Genomic DNA, 18,235 nt, shown 5'->3' with positions numbered 1-18,235 from the left:
GGCAGGCCCAGCTCTCACTGTAACAATGCTGTCAGACCTAGCTACAAATTACAATAATTGTGCAGCTTGCAGCCATGTTAGGACATATAAAAGAATGTAATCCTAGATACAGAGGGGCAATTTCCACTGAGACTTCGGCACTGAGGTTAAACTCTTCCTTCCCCCGCCTCAGTCCCAATAGAAAAACTCTCCTGCACTGCGGTTCACAATAGAATAAAAGCTCACATAGAAGAACAAGCCTTGCTGAAGCGGAGCCAGCATGGCTTCTGCAAGGGAAAGTCCTGTCTCGCTAACCTCAGAGCTTGGAAAAGTTACTTTTTTGAACTACAACTCCTATCAGCCCCAGCCAGTATGGCCACTGGATTGGGCTGATGGGAGTTGTAGTTGAAAAAAGTAACTTTTCCAAGCTCTGGCTAACCTATTAGAATCCTTTGAGGGTGTCAACAAGCATATACGGTAGATAGAGATGATCCAGTGGACACAGTGTACTTAGACTTTCAAAAAGCTTTCAGCCAGGTACCTCACCAAAGACTCCTTCGAAAGCTTAGCAGTCATGGAATGAGAGGAGAGGTCCTTGTGTGGAACAGGAATTGGTTAAGTAGCAGGAAGCAGAGAGTAGGAATAAATGGACAGTTCTCCCAATGGTGGGCTGTAGAAAGTGGAATCCCCCAAGGTTCAGTATTGGGAACTGTGCTTTTTAACTTGTTCATAAACAACCTAGACTTAGGGGTGAGCACTGAAGTGGCAAAATGTGCTGATGATGCTAAACTATTCAAGATTATTAAAACAAAAATGGATTGCAAAGAACTCCAAAAGGACCTCTCCAAACTGAGTGAATGGGTGGTGAATACAATTCCATGTAAACGTGTAAAGTTATGCATATTGGAGCAAAAAATCTTAATTTCACATATACGCTCATGGGGTCTGAACTGGTGGTGACTAACCAGGAATGAGACCTTGGGGTCATAGTGGATAGCTTGATGAAGGGGTTGACCCAGTGGGCTGCAGCTGTGTAAAAGGTAAATCCATGCTAGGGATCATTAGGAACGGTATCGAAAATAAATGCCATTGTATAAATCTATGGTGCGGCCGCATTTGAGCTACTGTGTACAGTTCTGGTGGCCTCACCTCAAAAAGGATATTGTAGATTTGGAAAAGGTTCAGAATGGGCAGCCAGAATGATCAAGGGCATGGAGCGGCTCCTCTATGAGAAAAGGTTGCAGCATTTGGGGCCTTTTAATTTAGAGAGAAGGCGAGTCATCCACATCTCTGTGGTGTTTAGAAGCCCTCACTCTGTCTGCAAGCATTTAAGTCCACTAAAGCCATAATCCAATGCAAATCTGATGCAAATGTTTAAGCATTGTCCTCTCAGAGAGGTTTTTAAATCCTTTCCATCATCCCAGTAATAGCAGACAGGCAAACTTCCAACTTTCCAGTTCTATAAATCATATGCTCATTTTGCACCAGCTGGCTTACAACAGAACCTTTTGCAGGTTCTACATGGATCCTGAGTTTGTTTTAAGCTTGGCCTAATCATCCTTGCTTTCCTCCAAGCCCATTTTCCTCCCATCATGCAGTGGGCTGATTTGGGGGGTGGGGAGTGGCGATTGAGCCAGATGAATCATGTAATGTAAACCAAGAGCCATTATTTATCTCTGAATCAAAGCAGGCTTTGAACTTGGCCCATACCTGGATGGGAGGCTGCTCATAATGCTGTTTATACTTCTCTGGCCTCCTGGGAGGAAGGGCAGAACCAAACCAAATGCATTTTAAAGAGATGAGTGTCAGAGGACATAAATATATAAGATAGTAGTCATGCTTTGTTCTGAGTGAACGCCCATCGTTTCTGGGTTCTCACTGAAATAGTAAGTTCCGGCACAAGGGCCGAGGCATTACAAACAGTCATCCACTGGAAGGAAAGACGAGGAAGGAAAAATGAATGTGGTATGTGTCAAATCCAGACGTAACCCAAACACACTCTCAGCAGGGAAGAGTCGCTAACTAGCTCTGGGGTCTTAAAGGTGATATACACCACTTGGCGGTCTCTTCCTGACGCCGGTGAGCTTCCTTAGATCTCTTGCTGTCCCAAAAGCACCATTCTGTGAAGTTCAACTCTTCACTGGGGTTAGGATAACAAAAGATAAGCTAAGTGATCTGCCGGCTAATTCTTTTTGGGGGGGGAGGTGCTTTTCTTCTGTCTGCAAGAATTGCCATGCAAGGATCAAGCTCTGGAAATCATTCCCAACCAAAACAAAGCCTAAGTCCATGCAATTACTCTTTCTTAACTCCACCATTGTGGACATTTATGGTCATGGGCAGGGATAGGCCTAATTTTACTCTACAGCAGGAATGAGGAACCTTTGGACCTCCAGAAGCTGCTGAACTACATCAACCTCAGCCAGCATGGCCAATAGTCAAGGCTGACGGGAGTTGTAGTCCAGCAACATTGAGAGGGCCAAAGGTTCCTCGCTCTTGCTCCTGGAACAAGAGTTCCAACATAGGAAGCTGCCTTATACTGTGTCAGGCCATTGGTCCATCTAGCTCAGTATTGTCCCCACTGACTGGCAGCGGCTCTCTGGGATTTCAACAGAGTTCTCTTCCAGCCCTACCTGGCGATGCCAGGGATCCAACCTGGGACCTCTGGCATGCAAAGCAATTATCCTTTTGTTATCCTAACCCCAGTGAAGAGTTGAACTTCACAGAATGGTGCTTTTGGGACAGCAAGAGATCTAAGGAAGCTCACCGGCGTCAGGAAGAGACCGCCAAGTGGTGTATATCACCTTTAAGACCCCAGAGCTAGTTAGCGACTCTTCCCTGCTGAGAGTGTGTTTGGGTTACGTCTGGATTTGACACATACCACATTCATTTTGCTCACTGCTGTGAAGATGTGGTAATGGCCACTAACTTACGTGGCTGTAAGAAGGATTAGACAGAGGCCTGGGGAGCAGCAGCTGAGCGAGCCTGAGGACATGGAGAAGAAGACAACATTGAACTAGCAAACAGCTTCACTGTAACAAATGCCTGTCGCCCTTCTGCCTCTCGGGAGCTGCTGCCCCCGCTAACACCACCTCCTCTTTCTTGGCGGTGCCGATAATGATAATGTTATTTGTTATTTTATTTAATTTTTGTAAATTGTATTGCTTTATTGTATTTTTATCGTATTTTTATACCTATGTTTATTTTCCTTTGTAAGCCGCCTTGAGGGCCTTTGGCCGAAAGGCGGGGTATGAATAAAAATTAATAATAATATTAATGGAGGAGAGCTCCAGTGGTGCAGTTAAGTAATTTTAGACTGTGGACATAATGGTCTTAATGGGGCAGAGGGGATGTTCTTTAGATGGCAACGTGTATTCATTCACTCGCTTCCAAATTTGATGAGCCAGCCCTACTGTGTTTGGGGTCCCTCCTGCTTGTTCTGCTGAGTGGGGCCCTGAACTTCTGCCCCAAAGTCCTACCTGATGGTACCATCAGACAGGCCTAATAGTGGCTATTAACCAGGGTAGCTAAGTGGAATCCCTGTCTGAATACCAGCTGCTGGGGGCAAACAACAGCAGAAATTTCATGCCTTCGTGCCTTACTTATGAGCTTCACAGAAGCATCTGACTAAGGAGTTGGAAGCAAAAGGATGCTGGAGAAGGCGGGCCCTAATTCTGACCCAACAAGGCTCCCATAATATATTTCTGTTTTCTTTCTTTCTTTCTTTCTTTCTTTCTTTCTTTCTTTCTTTCTTTCTTTCTTTCTTTCTTTCTTTCTTTCTTTCTTATTTGCAGTAACTGTGACAGTCGGAGGCAGGCAGCATTTGCTCGGACTTTACGACACCGCTGGGCAGGTAATCCACTGTCAATTTTTTTCATTTTATTTCCATGTTTAATGCCATAATTAGGGAAAATTTAAGGTTCTTCTTTGCCTTCTTGAGGCAATCAAAAACAGAAGCTTCTCATTTTAAAAGAATTACACAAGGATCCCTATACACATACTTTAAAGAGTTATGAGGCACCTTAAAGAGCAATGCATTTACCATCATAACTTTAAAAATACAGTATACATGTGATGTTAAAGGGTTTGTAGTAAGATATCACAGGATTATTGAAATGTTTATACAGGAGGATGTGTTCCATTATATATTACATTTTGTATGGCATGTATAATGACTATATTCTTTAAATGAAAAGTGATATTTAAAAAAAAAAAAAGATTAACAAATGTATTGAGAGCCAGTGTGGTGTAGTGGTTAGAGTGCTGGACTACGACCTGGGAGACCAGGGCTCGAATCCCCACACAGCCATGAAGCTCACTGGGTGACCTTGGGCCAGTCACTGCCTTTTAGCCTTAGAGGGATCGACTTGAAGGCAGACCATTAAAAAACTTCCATGGATTAGCGCCCACTTCTCAGATGCATGGAATGTGCTATACTAAGGCTGCAATCCTATCCGCACATATAGGAATATAGGAAACTGCCTTACACCGAGTCAAACTGTTGGTCCATCTAGCTCAGTGTTGTCTGCACTGACTGGCAGCAGCTCTCCAGGATTTCATACAGGGTTCTCTCCCAGCCCTACCTGGAGATGCCAGGGATTGAACTTGAGACCTTCTGCATGCAAAGCAGGTGCTCTACCACTGTGCTAGGGTCTCTTCCTCTTACACATCTGAGAATAAGCTTCATTTCACTAAATGAGATTGACTTCTGAGCAAACGGGCATAGGATTGCATAGTAAGTCTGTTAGGCTTTAAGGTGCTCCAAGAGTCTCCCCCCCCCCGAAACAGACTACCATGTCTACCCCTTTGGAAATTGCCACCAACTTACCATGAAAATAGGGTTCTTGGCTGGAGCAGTACCAGGCTTTTCCCATCTGCCCTGGGATTTTGCTCAGCTTAGACCGAACCCCTAGGAGAGTCCCCTTGGCATGAGAGTCCAAGTGAGTGATCCAGCCTTGTGCCGTTAAAACTAATGATCTCAGAGCCACATGTTGCTGTCACATCCCAAGTTCCCAGCTTTGTTTCTGTAATTCTTCACCATGTCCCAAGCTTCACCTCCCAGAAGCAGATTCTATCAGGAAACCCAAAGGCTTCACAGTGAATCTTATTGCAAGACTCTAGTGCCATCTTGTGGTTATTCCAAGAGATACGTTTTGTGGTCAGTTGCATCAGAAAGCGTTCGGGAAAGGAATTTGCCTAAAGGATCTGTTTCGGTCACATATCACAAGTTCCCAGGTTCAGTCTTGGTATCTTCAGGTAGGGCTGGGAGTGTCTCCTGCCTGAAACCCTGGAGAGCTGCTGCCAGTCAGTGTAGACAATACTGAACTAGATGGGCCAATGGTCTGACTCAGTATAAGGCAGCTTCCCATGTTCCTATACACATAGGAGGCATTATGAAGCAGCCACATCTGCCTTTAAAAATGGTAGCTGAGCTTCCAGATTGTTGGGAGTGGGGCAAGAGCAACTCCTGTTTGGGTTCTTTTGTGTGTCTTCCAGAAGGAAGATAGAGTTAGGGTCCTCCAGCTGGCTAGGTTTGCCTCCCTTTCCCTATGCTCTTCTCTACCTAACTCCCTTCCATTGTAAACTGATATGCTCAGGGAAGCTGACCTGCCCCTCCTTCCTTTGTCTTCTTCTTCAACTGTCTGAGGAGACAGGAGACATCTCTGTCTTTGATCTCTCTCCTGAGCCATGAGGGCAATACCCACGTCTGGGCATTGCGCCTCTAACTTAGTTAGTTAGAACTAGGTATGGCTTTCCGATATACTATGTATTTCTATAAATAAAGTAGCTTTTCTTATTTGACTAAAGTCTCAGTGGTCTAAATGCAGAAGAAAAGCCTGCTACTAAGGTAAATACACACACTGGCACACACACAGCTCAGACCGCTGAGTATCTCTGCATATATATACATATTTCCATAACACAGATTACCTTCCTTCTCCATAAAGTTTGATATAATTCACTAAGGTGGAATGTGATGTTGTCATGGCATTACTGTCCTGACACTAATGACAGCCAATGATGGGAAGTAGGAGAGGGAAGACAGAACGTCATGAGCACAGGACTCGGCTAGATGTTACTAGACACATGGCTGTGATTTTTGATGGCAGCCACATTTTTATCATAACACCTAATATGGCCCTAAGACAATCAACGTATGTAACTTGTGAATCATACACAAGAAACACAAAGCCATGGTTTGTTTAACAAACCACAAGACAACCATGAGCTGCTGTACAAATGATTCAACCATGGCTTTCTTTCTACAAAGCTTTGTTTAGGAACACAGGAAGTTGCCTTATACCAAGTCAGGCCACTCAGTATTGTTTACACTCAGTATTGTTTGCACTGACCGGCAGTGGCTCTCTAGGGTTTCAGGCAGGGGTCACTCCCAGTCCCACCTGGAGAGGCCAGGGATTGAACCTGGGACCTTCTGCATGCAAGGCAAATTACCACTGAGCTACAGCCCTTTCCCTAAGTATGTTTCCAGCTGTTCCCGCCTTGTGTCTTTGTAACTCGGCGAGCGTCCTCAGTAGAGTGGCCAAACAAGCCATCACTAGGAAGCATGCTGAGTTCGCACATGCCAAGCCATAGTTTAAAACAAGCCAACAACAAACCATGGCTTCAGACTGTAGTTGGTTGGGAATAAACAAACCATAGTTAAGCTGCTGGGCACAGTTCGGATGATCAAACAAACTAGGGCTGTGCACAGCTTTTCCTGTCCGCCTCCTGGTCCCAAACTGTGGGCCCCAAGGAGGGTCAATGCCAGAGCTTGGAAAAGTTACTTTTTTTGAACTGCAACTCCCATCAGCCCCAGCCAGCATGGCCACTGGATTGGGCTGATGGGAGTTGCAGTTCAAAAAAGTAACTTTTCCAAGCTCTGGTCAATGCACCCTGTCCCGAAGATGGGACTACCCACTCTGCCCCAGATCCATCCCCAAAGTTATTCAGGGAGTGTGGCTAAAGGTTTTTCAAATTAAAAATACGGTGGTGGGAAGAAGGAGATGCTGCATCTCCTCCTCCACCCCCCTCCCGACTGAGAGCAGGTGGGTGCAATCCACGCAGAATGAATCCTCCCACTTATCAGCTGGTAAGCGAGAGGATTTCCATTGTGGGGTGCCGTTCCTTTGCCAGCAGCTTCTCTGCATTCAGGGAAGCCGCTTGCTTAGGAGATTTGATGCATGCGGCTCAAGGAGGCCCTGGCAGGAAGGAGGAGAAGTCAGGCGGAAAGGCACCTACTTCTCCAGTGAAGAGGTGCTTCCTTTTCCTGATTTGTCTCTTCCTTCCTGCACATGCCTGCCTCTTTTTTCTGCCCTATACACTGGCCCCTGATAGCCCCGGATCACTCTGGGCTGCCATACCCAACCCGTAGCAATCTAGGGCTATCTCAACCCAGCTTAGCCAAAGCTCAGATGCCTCTGAAGAGCCCTGATTCAGTTCGGTCCTCTGCCGAATATGGAGCACAGCCCTATAAACCATGGCTTAGTGTTAGGTGTGAACTGGGCCAATGCAGTCAGGGCTTTGATGAGAGGGTAGTGAGCCGTCTCTTTGGAAGCCTGTCATCTCAAGAATCTGGGGAGTAGTTTAATCTGAGAGCAAGTTGAGTCCACGATAGGCTGCTTTTGGGATCCAAAATAAAAATTATACATAAATTATTTTTATGTTTTAACTGTTAACTGCTCTGCCATTGGCCCTGAAAGTTGATTTAAATGACACTTAAATAAATGTTGACTTTATCATGTGAAAAATAGCCACCTGGATGCCAACAGGTTGCTTAGAATCACAGAGTTGGGAGGTGCCTCAAAGGTCATCTAGTACAACCCCTTCTTCAAAGAATGATTTCACTGCTGTTGTGATGCTGTAATTTAAATTCTTTTGCTCTCTGACAGGAGGACTACAATCAGCTAAGACCCCTGTCCTACCCCAACACTGATGTGTTTTTGATCTGTTTCTCGGTGGTAAATCCTGCCTCATACCACAATGTCCAGGAGGAATGGGTGCCAGAACTGAAAGTCTGCATGCCGCATGTGCCTTATGTTCTGATAGGAACCCAGGTAAATGACAGAGGAAAAGCAGCAGAGTAGCCTATGAATGGCTGAGAAATCTGCAGAACACTGGTCCTAGGCATGGCTGTAATGACATGGGCACATGCATTGGTTGCCAGCTTGTTTCCAGGCCCAATGCAAGGTGCTCACACTTGTATTTAAAGCCTGAAATGACTGAGGCCCCAAATATGAAAAAGACTGCCTCCTTCCCTACAGACCATTTTGGGTGTCGAGATCAGCAGAGGTAGCTCCACCGCCCTCAGAAGGTCTGAGTGGTGGTGGCCTGGGAGAGGGTCTTCTCTGTGGCAGCCCCTAAGTTGTGGAACTCCCTCCCTCCCGAGGTATGTCTGACACCTTCACTGTACAGCTTTTGTCATATGCTGAAGATGCACCTCCTCACCCCGGCTTTTAACACTTGAGATATACAGTATATGTTCAGGACCTTCTCTAGTTGTGACCGTAGATTGTTTTAAACTGTTTTTAATAATATATTTTAAATTGTTATGACCCACCCTGGAACCTACTGATGGTGGGTAATAATAATAATAATAATAATAATAATAATAATAATAATAATAATAATAATAATAATAATAATAAAACTGTCACATGATAAGTCTCACATTTTGTCCATTGCAATGTGCCATCCCTGTGTTCTTTTCAGCACTGACTGAAAGCCTTTGTCGTTCTCCAAGGCCTTTCAGACCGATTCGTTTTATATTATGCTGGAGCCAGTGGGACCTGTAACAAAATGCTGCAGCGTACCATTATCAGCGAGCGGAGTGCTTCCGCTTAGGATTCCAGCCAGTCCACCATGCCTCCCCTCCCTTCCATGTCACTATAAGCTTTAAGGAGCTCAAGCAGGCCAGTTCATTCTTCTCCCACATCCAGTTTTCCAGTTTCCTTTTCCAACTGACACTCAATGGTCAGTGGCCCTTGGAGCTCGTGGGCTGTTTGAAGAGGGAATGCCCACTTCGTTTGCTTGGTTTTTAAAAAAAATTATATCTCTGCATACCCCAGGGTTCACACAAGCATGCTGCTACTTCCATTTTGTTTTTCACTGGGCCCCGTTTTGCTCCAATCCTGTCAGGTCTCATCTGTCAGAGTTCACCATTAGATGATGATGCTTTTATTGCTGCTGTTATTGTGTGTTTTATGGCTTTATTGACTGCAAGGCACTCTGATTGCTTCAGCTGGAGAGCAGCTAATTAGTTAATTAAAGAAACCATAATCATCACATAGTTACTCCTTAGGAATGAGTTGGATTCCTGCATTGAGCAGGGGGTTGGACTTGATGGCCTTATAGGTCCCTTCCACTTCTACTATTCTATGATCCTATGAAAATAAGACACAGAGAGTCTAGTGTTCAGGGCTTTGTAAATGTCTTAAAGTGCTTGCTCTCTTGCTAGAGAGCAAAGGACTTTGATTGTTGAAATGTTTGAGTTGTGCCTCCATCTATGCTCAGCCTCTATGTCTGTAAATAAATGCAAATATTATGTTAGTGGCTGGTGTGGTGAGGCAGAGCAGCCCTGCTGACATTGGTGTCACTGCTGCTTACCAGACGGGACAGGGCAGCAGTGAGGTTGCGGTTGCATGGATGCACCAGTGGAAGTGCTGAATTGGCTCCACGGGGGCATCCATGCAGCCCTGACCCCACTGCTGCTCTACCCACCCACTCACCCAGCCCTGTCAAAGTGAGTTTCAGCAATACCAGCACCCAGAGGGTGATTCTGCATCTCTGCCCCACCACACTGGCCACTAACATAACATTAGCATTTATTTACAAATATACAGGTTAAGCATAGATGGAGGCACAACTCAAATACTCCAACAGACAATCAAAGTCCATAGCTCTCTAGAAAGACAGCAAGCAACCCCCTAAGACATTTACAGAGCCCAAAACTAGGTCCTCTGTGTCTCTGTCTTTCTCAGAATCATACTGCAGTCTTGTCCTTTGCTTCATTTTACACGCAAACCCAGCTTGTCCCCCTCCCAATGGGCTAGAGGGGGAGGGAGTAAGCCATGCGGAGAACTTCATGTTTATAGGGCAGCACACAGCTGAAAATAAATAAATAAAAGGGAGTCATCACTTTCAACCATCACCTAGTCGTCATGGGACATCTTAGCCCCTGTAGAGATCCATCACGAGAATATTTGGGGCTATCAACACCCTTTTGTCAAGTCAAGGTATTGCCTTGGGACAATCTGCACTGATAACCCTGTTCTCAGAAAGGTGATGGGAAACCTTTAGCAATGCTTTTACGCAAAGATTGAGAAGACGGTTGAAATAGGCCAGGCCATTAGAGGGCTTCTAAAGTCTTTAGCACACGGTAAGGAACTTGTGGCCCTCCAGATGCCATTGGACTACAACTCCCATCCTCTTCAACCAACGGGCACGACGGCTGGGGAAGATGGGAACTGGAGTTCAAGAACATCTCAAGGGATGCAGGTTCCCCATCCCTGGCAATGGCATAAATTCGGCAGAAAGAGATGCAATGCTTGAGAAAGTGTCCTCTGCTGAATTTCTGCTTGTTGGAGACATGGGAGCTCTGGCGCCGACAGAAAGAAAGGTGGTGACCCTAGCTGAAAACAGGAATTAATTTAATGATTTGATCAGACTCCGAGATAAAAACGATGAAGGCTCGACTGTAAAAGATGTCCGAAAGACATCCAAGAAATTAATCGGATTACTCTGAATTAACACTGGAACTGATTTGTGTACAGTGCTGCCTAACATTAGTGCTTTGTTTTCGCTCAGCCTTCTACAACTGGTGCCCTCCTGCCGTTTTGGACTATGACTCCATTCAGCCCCAGCCAGTCCCATTAGAATTCACTATGAAAGCTGCCAGTTGCTATTTCCAGCCTCAGCAGTGAGATGCAAGAAGCCTCAAATGGCCTTCAGCCAGATGTAGATGTAGATATATTAGATCAGACAGAAGCAGAAAATGGGAACAAGCCTTTAGATTTACATTTGCTTGTTAACTTCTAGATTGACCTTCGAGACGATCCCAAAACCTTGGCTCGGCTGCTTTATATGAAGGAGAAGCCCCTGACCTATGAACATGGCATCAAACTGGCTAAAGAGGTACTGTTGTTTCCATCAAACTCAGGGGAACGGTGGCTGCATGCAAGTAGCCAAAGATCACATGTATCACGGCTGATTAAGGATTTGATTGTCCAAACTAGATCTACACCTGGCTTGCGCTCGACACCTTCCTTGTAAGCTAGGCCCAGTTTACGAGTTGCTCATAGATGTCCATACATGCATATTTTACTTCCGCTCTTTCCATATTTATCTTCCTCCCCCAGGAGAGAATGCATTCAGACACTGGCATCTATATACCAGGGAAAGCTACCCCTGGTTAAATGTGTCTGCTATGTAGATGTTGTGTGCCCTTTTCCCTTACAAGTATAGCAACACTCAAGCATTGATCAATGTAGAGATGTTGGCCTCGCTTGAACCGGTGGTGGCTGGTGCCCATTGGGACTGGTAGGGCAGGAAACAGGGAGGTCAACCCAGGGCCGGCCCCAGACATGCTGGGGCCCTTGGGCACCAGCTTGCCCTGGGCCCTGGCACGCATGTGCGCATGCACACATACACACGTGTGTGCGCCCAGGGCCAGCCCCAGACACGCTGGAGCCCTTGGGCAAAAGCCTGCCCCAGGCCCCAGCACTCCCCTTCTGTGACTCGCACACGGCGAGAGCTTCGGGACTCCGCCATTCCGTTGCTTAACTTACCTTGTTCTGCAGTTGCGCACGCAGCGATGCCCTTAAGAAAGATGGTGGCTGAGGTTTCCCTAAGGGGCTGAAGTCTCTGCCGCCATCTTGGTTCATGGCAGGGATGCGAGCACACAGCATGCATACGCAGAGCTTGGAAAAGTTACTTTTTTGAGCTACAACTCCCATCAGCCCTAGGCAACATGGCCACTGGATTAGGCTGATGGGAGCTGTAGTTCAAAAAAGTAACTTTTCCAAGCTCTGTGCATGCGTGCCATCAGCCAAGATGGTGGCAGAGGCTTCAGCCCCTTAGGAAAACCTCAGCCGCCATCTTTCTTAAGGGCATTGCTGCATGTGCAACCACAGAATAAGGTAGGTTCAGGAAGGGAATGGTGGAGCCCGAAGCTCTCGCCCTGCTATCCGCGGCAGTGATCCTGCCGCAAATCGCAGAAGGGGATCAGCGGGGCCCCTCAGGGGCTCCTGTAGCCTCAGGGGCCCTTGGGCCAGTGCCCCACCTGGCTGCCCCTTGGAACCAGCCCTGGGTCAACCTTAGGTGGAGCCAGAACCAATGACAGACAGAGAGAGCGAAGTAATTCTAGTTTTACCCCCATCTTCCTCCCTGCTAAGTTCTACAGTGCCAACTCTGAGGCTGTGGATGTATTACTGGCTTAAAACACAGTCATCCCTGTTCTTTGGACATGGGTGCACACAACATTACCAACATTTACAATCTACTGTCAGGCCTCCCTTAATTTCTAGAAGTCACTGCTAGTAACAAAGATGGTTCTGGAAGTGGCACTGAGTAATTCACAGAGGAGGACAGAGGACTGATGTTGGCTTCTGGTCAAGATGCCCAAATGGAAACCTTCAGGTCCTCTGGTAGATCAGGAATTGGTTAAGTAGCAAGAAGCAGAGAGTAGGGATAAATGGACAGTTCACCCAATGGAAGGCTCTAGAAAGTGGAGTCCTTCAAGGATCAGTTTCGGGATGTGTGCTCTTTAAATTGCTCATCAATGATCTAGAGTTAGGGATGAGCACTGACGTTGCCAAGTTTGTTGATGATGCTAAATTGTTCAGAGTTCTTAAAACAAAAAGGGATTGTGAAAACCTCCAAAAGGACCTCTCCAAACTGAGTGAATGGGCAGTAAAATGGCAATAGCAATTCAGTGTAAACAAGTGTAAAGTTATCCATACTGAAGCAAAAAATCTTAATTCCACATATAAGCTCATGGGGTTTGAATTAGTGGTAGGGGTGGGATCTGTTAGCTGGTGCCTCTTTGAAAGCAGTCCATCAACCTAACAGGCAGTATCAATTCAAGTTTGTTCTTTGCCCACTATCAGCTGCTTTTACTGGTTTGATTTTTCCCCACTCCAAAAATATTGATATTAATATTGATGTTTTCCTTCAAAATATTGATATTTTGAAAGGAAATAATGATAAGTGAAAGAAAATAGCAATATTTTGATACAAAATATTGATAAAGGAAAGCAATTTCGCTGCCTCTGCCACTGCTGTGACTGAGGCTGGTCAGTTTTCACATTAGCAGGCAGACAGAGACTGGCTGTTTTCCTTTTGGAAAGAAAAGAGGAAAGCAGCTTTCAGTGCCCCCCCTCCTCCTCCTAGAGTCAATGAAGGTGTGATTTGACTTTTCTCCTCCCACTTGGAGTTTGAATTATTTGAGTGGTGGGTGGGTGGGTGGGGGAGAGAGGGAGAGAGGGAGAGAGGGAGGGAGAGAGAGAGAGAGAGAGAGGGAGAGGGAGAGGGAGAGGGGGAGAGGGAGAGGGAGAGGGGGAGGGGGGAGAGGGGGAGAGGGAGAGAACTGCTGTGCTGTGAGTGAAAACAGTAAAAGAACAATATATTTGAGGGAATATTTGAGGGGGGAAACTGTGTTGAGGGAAAGCCACTGAAGTTCAGAGCAAACAGAATCGCTCTGCAAAGATGGGGAATATGCAGACCATTGACAAATCTGGTGCCAAATCCAAATCCAGCTGAATTCTCACCCATCCCTAACTGGTAGTGAGTGACCAGGAATGAGACCTTGGGGTCATAATGTACAACTCGATGATGATATCGACTCAGTGTGTGGCAGCTATGAAAAAGGCAAATTCCATGCCAGGGATCACAAGGAAAGGTATTGAAAAGAAAACTGCCAATATCACAATGCCATGATATAAATCTATGGAGTGGCCACATATGGAATACTGTGTACAGTTCTGGTCATCTGACCTCGAAAAGAATATTGTAGAACTGAAGAAGGTGCAGGAAAAGGCAACCAAAACGATCAAGGGGATGGAGCGACTCCTTTATGAGGAAAGGTTGCAGCATTTGGGGCTTTTTAGTTTAGAGAAAAGGCAGGTCAGAGGAGACATGATAGAAGTGTATAAAATTATGCATGGCATTGAGAAAGTGGATAGAGAAAAGTTCTTCTCTCTCTCTCATAAGACTAGAACTCGTGGACATTCAAAGAAGCTGAATGTTGGAAGATTCGGGACAGACAAAAGAAAGAACTTCACACAGCGCATAGCTAAAACTATGGAATTTGCTTCTACAGGAGGCAGCGATGGTCATCAACTTGCATGGATTTAAAAGAAAATTAGACAAATTCATGGAGGATAAGGCTGTCAATGGCTACCAGCCATGATGGCTGTGCTCTGCCTCCACAGACGGAAACAGCATGCTTCCTAATACCAGTTGCTTTGCACTCACGTCCTGCTTACGGGTTTCTCAACTGGTTGGCCACTGTGAGAACAGGATGCTGGACTAGATGGGCCACATAGTCTTATGTTCTCATGACCAAAAGTAGTGTACCCATTGGTAGGGAACAATACCCATTGGTAGGGAACCTGCTTATGGACTATTCCTTGTGGCATCTAGTATGGCCACAATGAGAAACAAGTTGCTGGGCAAGGATGCTAGTTAAAAGTCACTGTCAAGAGCTTAGATGGCTTTAGAAAGGGGGTTGTCAAAATCACAGAGATGGACAGAGGACTACCAGTGGCTTTTTGATCAAGACGGCCAAATGGAACCTCCCTCTCCAGGGCCAGTCTACCTCTGGATACAAGTGGTATGTTCTTATCCTCATCACTCATGCCTGTTTTTCTTTCTCATTCTAGATCGGAGCACAATGCTACCTGGAGTGCTCTGCCTTGACTCAGAAAGGCCTGAAAGCCGTCTTTGATGAAGCAATACTCACCATATTCAACCCCAAGAAAAAAAAGAAACCGTGTGTTGAATGCTGCAGCTGCTGTCGCATTGTATGACAGTCCCCAGAATCAAAGCAGGACTGTGCTGGTGTTTGGCCAAAGCATATCTTCCACCTTCCAATGCACACCTGCACAGACAAATGAAGGACACAGCCAGAAAGGAGGCATCTCCAAAACGAGATCCTCTCATTCCGCAACTCCTCCTAAACTACAACCTCGCAGCCTTCTCATATCTGATCCCTTCCTTCTAACCCCTACAGAGCAGTAGATACAAGCAGGCAGGTCTATACTGTGATTGCTTTCCCCTGAGCAAGCCAGCTAATAAAGGAAAGCAGCTAAGAGAACTCTTCCTGCGGTCATGATCTGTGATGGGCTGGAAAGAAAAGAAAACATAACCAAAGATCCTGCAATAGCGAATAGTTAGATCTGTTATTTGTGGCCTTCTGCAAGAAATGAATGGATTTGTTCCAGTATGAATATGCAACCATGACTGAGCCTCAAAACAGCTAAATCAAACAGACAAATGACTCTTTTGGAGTTGACTATGTTAAGATGTAGATGCAGCATAAGAGATCCTGCTGGAATTCTATGAATGTTCCTTGTTTTCCTGGGGCAGGGAGCAGGGAGGGAAATGGTGTGGAATCAAACTCACACTTCCTGTACTTTGTCTTTCTTTTTATATATCAAGCATTATCCAACAAAGAGAGCCATCTTTGGGCATCTGGGAACGCTTTTCTTACTAAAGCTAAATAACCGACAACCGAAATTTTTATTAGTGAAACTTGCTTGGAATTGGCTACAGCCAGGATTCAGAGGGAGCCGCATGTATTTTTTCTGTCTGCAAATCCAGTTTAGTCTTCCCCATCCACCATGGTGTTTGTTCCTATTGTTGTTTTGCAAAGATATGGTCTTCGGAAAATTCCAAATGGCTCTTTGAACAACCCAAAGTTCGAAAGGCAGCTTGGAGACAGGACATAAAAAATGTTCAAAAGGGGAATCAGGGAAAAATGAGTTCACACTGCACTGGAGAGAAGGAAGGAATTCTTCTTCTCTGATTGGCCACTGTGAGGACAGGATGATGGACTGGACAGGCCCTTGGCCTGATCCAGCAGGCTCTTCTGATGTTCTTATGAGGTGTTTAGAGGTGAGGTTGGACTGCTCTACAGTGTCCTGCCATCCACCCAGCCCAGCCACACGTAACCTGCTATGTGACAAAGCATCCAATGGGAGACAACTTGTAGTTGGGTTTTTTTTTTCATTCCAGTTCCCACCCACCTACAATGCAACAAAAATCACCTATGACAACCCAGTGTCTTCATATTGTTGCAGATGCCTTATTTACAAATGTTTTCTACAGATCATTTAAAAGTCATTTGAAAGAACAGCCTTTTGAAGTGTGTAGCATTTCTTTTCCTATAACTATAGGGCAGGCACGGGGCAGAAATTCAATTCAGTTCACATTTAAAGCCAAATCTATCCAATTCACACTTTCCAACCAAAACACTATGAGAATGAAAAGACAGCCCTCCTTTGAAATTCACAGTTATCCAAATGTTGCAGTGCCATTCTCCAACCAAGGAATGCTTACAATAATGCATATATTAGAGAAAATTGTGCATTAATATTTTAGTGAAAGCAATATAGAAAAAAAGTTATATTAAGAGAAATTGCTTTCAAAAATATGTACATTAGTCAAAACTACATACAAAAATGTGTTTATGGGGAGAAATTTGTACTAAAATGCTGAAAAATTCTCATGTGGATTTAAAAATAATTGCAAATTGCTACAGAAATGTGGAGAGCTCAATTTAAGATTGGGAGAATGAGAAAGTGAGAGAACCGTAACTGACAGATCCTTCCATTCCTCCTGTAGGCTTATTTTACTAAATTAGTGCAGACAGCTTATCAGTGCTAGTTGTTAAAAGCTTTGTGGGATTATTGAGCACAATGCACGGGGTCATCATGGGGGAGTCCACCATGCTTTCATGCACTGCCACTTTTCTACTATGAGGAAGGACAGGGGGGAGCTTAAATATATTTTAAACAGGCATACCTTGTACACACATCAGTTCTGTAGCCAATGTATAGAGGTTCCTCAGCAGACAACTTAGGTGGAAAGGATTCCCTGAATGTTTGAGAACTACAGATCTATGCCCCATCTGCACTATACATTTAAAGCAGTATCATACCACTTTTAAACAGTCATGGTTTCCCCCAAGGGATCCTGGGAACTCTTAAGGTTACTGAGAGTTGTTAGGTCTAGGAGACCCTCTGTTCCTTCCCAGAGCTATAATTCTCAGAATGGTTTAGATTGCAGCTGGTCAGTTCTGCCGCAGCTCCACCTGATTCTCTAGTGACAGGATACTAAGGCATCAGAGAGGGAGAGCCAAGGTTTCCTATGGCCCCTGGACCACACCCACAACCCCCCGGAACCATAGGATTCCAGGGTAAATCTATTCTATCCATAAGAATTCTGGATTAATAGCATTAGATTAATAGCAATGGTTCTCTTCCTGGCCTTGATGCCCCTTTGCCATGAGTTAGGGATTAAAGTTATTGATTATTCATAAATTGTAAAGCTTCACAAACAACAAACAACTCCCAAATCTGTATGTGGGAGGTTCAGCAGACACATCAGTTGAACCAGAGTCTATACACAACCAAATACACAGATAGTTAAATGTTGAATGAGTCACTTTATTAATTAGAGAGGAAAGACTGATGCACATCTTCTCCACACTCTTCTCACACAGCCAAATCTTAAACCCTTACAAGATTGAAACAGAGTAGAAGACATTTTATACCTCTGTAGGTGGGACCTTTTACCAGGAGTCCAGCCCTAAAATGTCACTTGAGACACTGAGTCTTACGGATTTTCCATTGGACAATCTAATTTAGGGTCTTTTCACTCCCCCCATGGATTCATTTCCCTGTTCTTCGTGTGTTCTTCAAACTCATGTCGGTGTCAGACCATACGGCCCTGTTCTTGTACCCCTAAAATAATTTTGACCCAACGCTACACTTAGAATATATCTCAAGGTCCTCTGTACCTACACAGAGTTTTTTCCTCATTCTCCCTGGTCTTAGCAGTTTCAATACAAAACAATTCCTCTTTTCTTCAGACCATCTGTGACTATCTCAGTGGGACCACTGCCCCCATCAACTCTTAGTCATCTTCAGTAATTTCCCACTCTCCTATTCTTATCAGGATGCCAAAAAGGTGACTAATTTGAGCCCAGGACCTAGTCCTCTTCCCCCTTTCTGCCTCCTTTTTTGATTGTTCTAATTCAACA

General features: G+C 45.1%; 1 protein-coding gene across 5 annotated transcripts in view; it reads left to right on the top strand.

The window, feature by feature from the left end:
- The window catches only part of RHOJ (ras homolog family member J), an 82,688-nt gene extending 66,173 nt beyond the window's left edge, over nt 1-16,515 (top strand). For 4 of the 5 annotated variants that reach the window (XM_061612393.1, XM_061612389.1, XM_061612390.1 and 1 more), the window contains exons 3-6: nt 3,771-3,829; nt 7,866-8,030; nt 11,011-11,106; nt 14,853-16,511. In XM_061612393.1, coding sequence (XP_061468377.1) covers nt 3,771-3,829; nt 7,866-8,030; nt 11,011-11,106; nt 14,853-14,999 — 467 coding nt within the window. In that variant the 3' untranslated portion in view covers nt 15,000-16,511. Of the gene's footprint in view, nt 1-3,770; nt 3,830-7,865; nt 8,031-11,010; nt 11,107-14,852 lie in introns of all 5 variants that reach the window. The other variant, XM_061612388.1, reaches the window with a different exon arrangement.
- The last annotated feature ends 1,720 nt before the right edge of the window (nt 16,516-18,235 follow it).

Source organism: Rhineura floridana, chromosome 2, assembly GCF_030035675.1.
Source record: "Rhineura floridana isolate rRhiFlo1 chromosome 2, rRhiFlo1.hap2, whole genome shotgun sequence".
NCBI lineage: Eukaryota > Metazoa > Chordata > Lepidosauria > Squamata > Rhineuridae > Rhineura > Rhineura floridana.
Note: the sequence above shows the minus strand (reverse complement) of the source record. Positions and strands in the feature narration are given on the sequence as shown.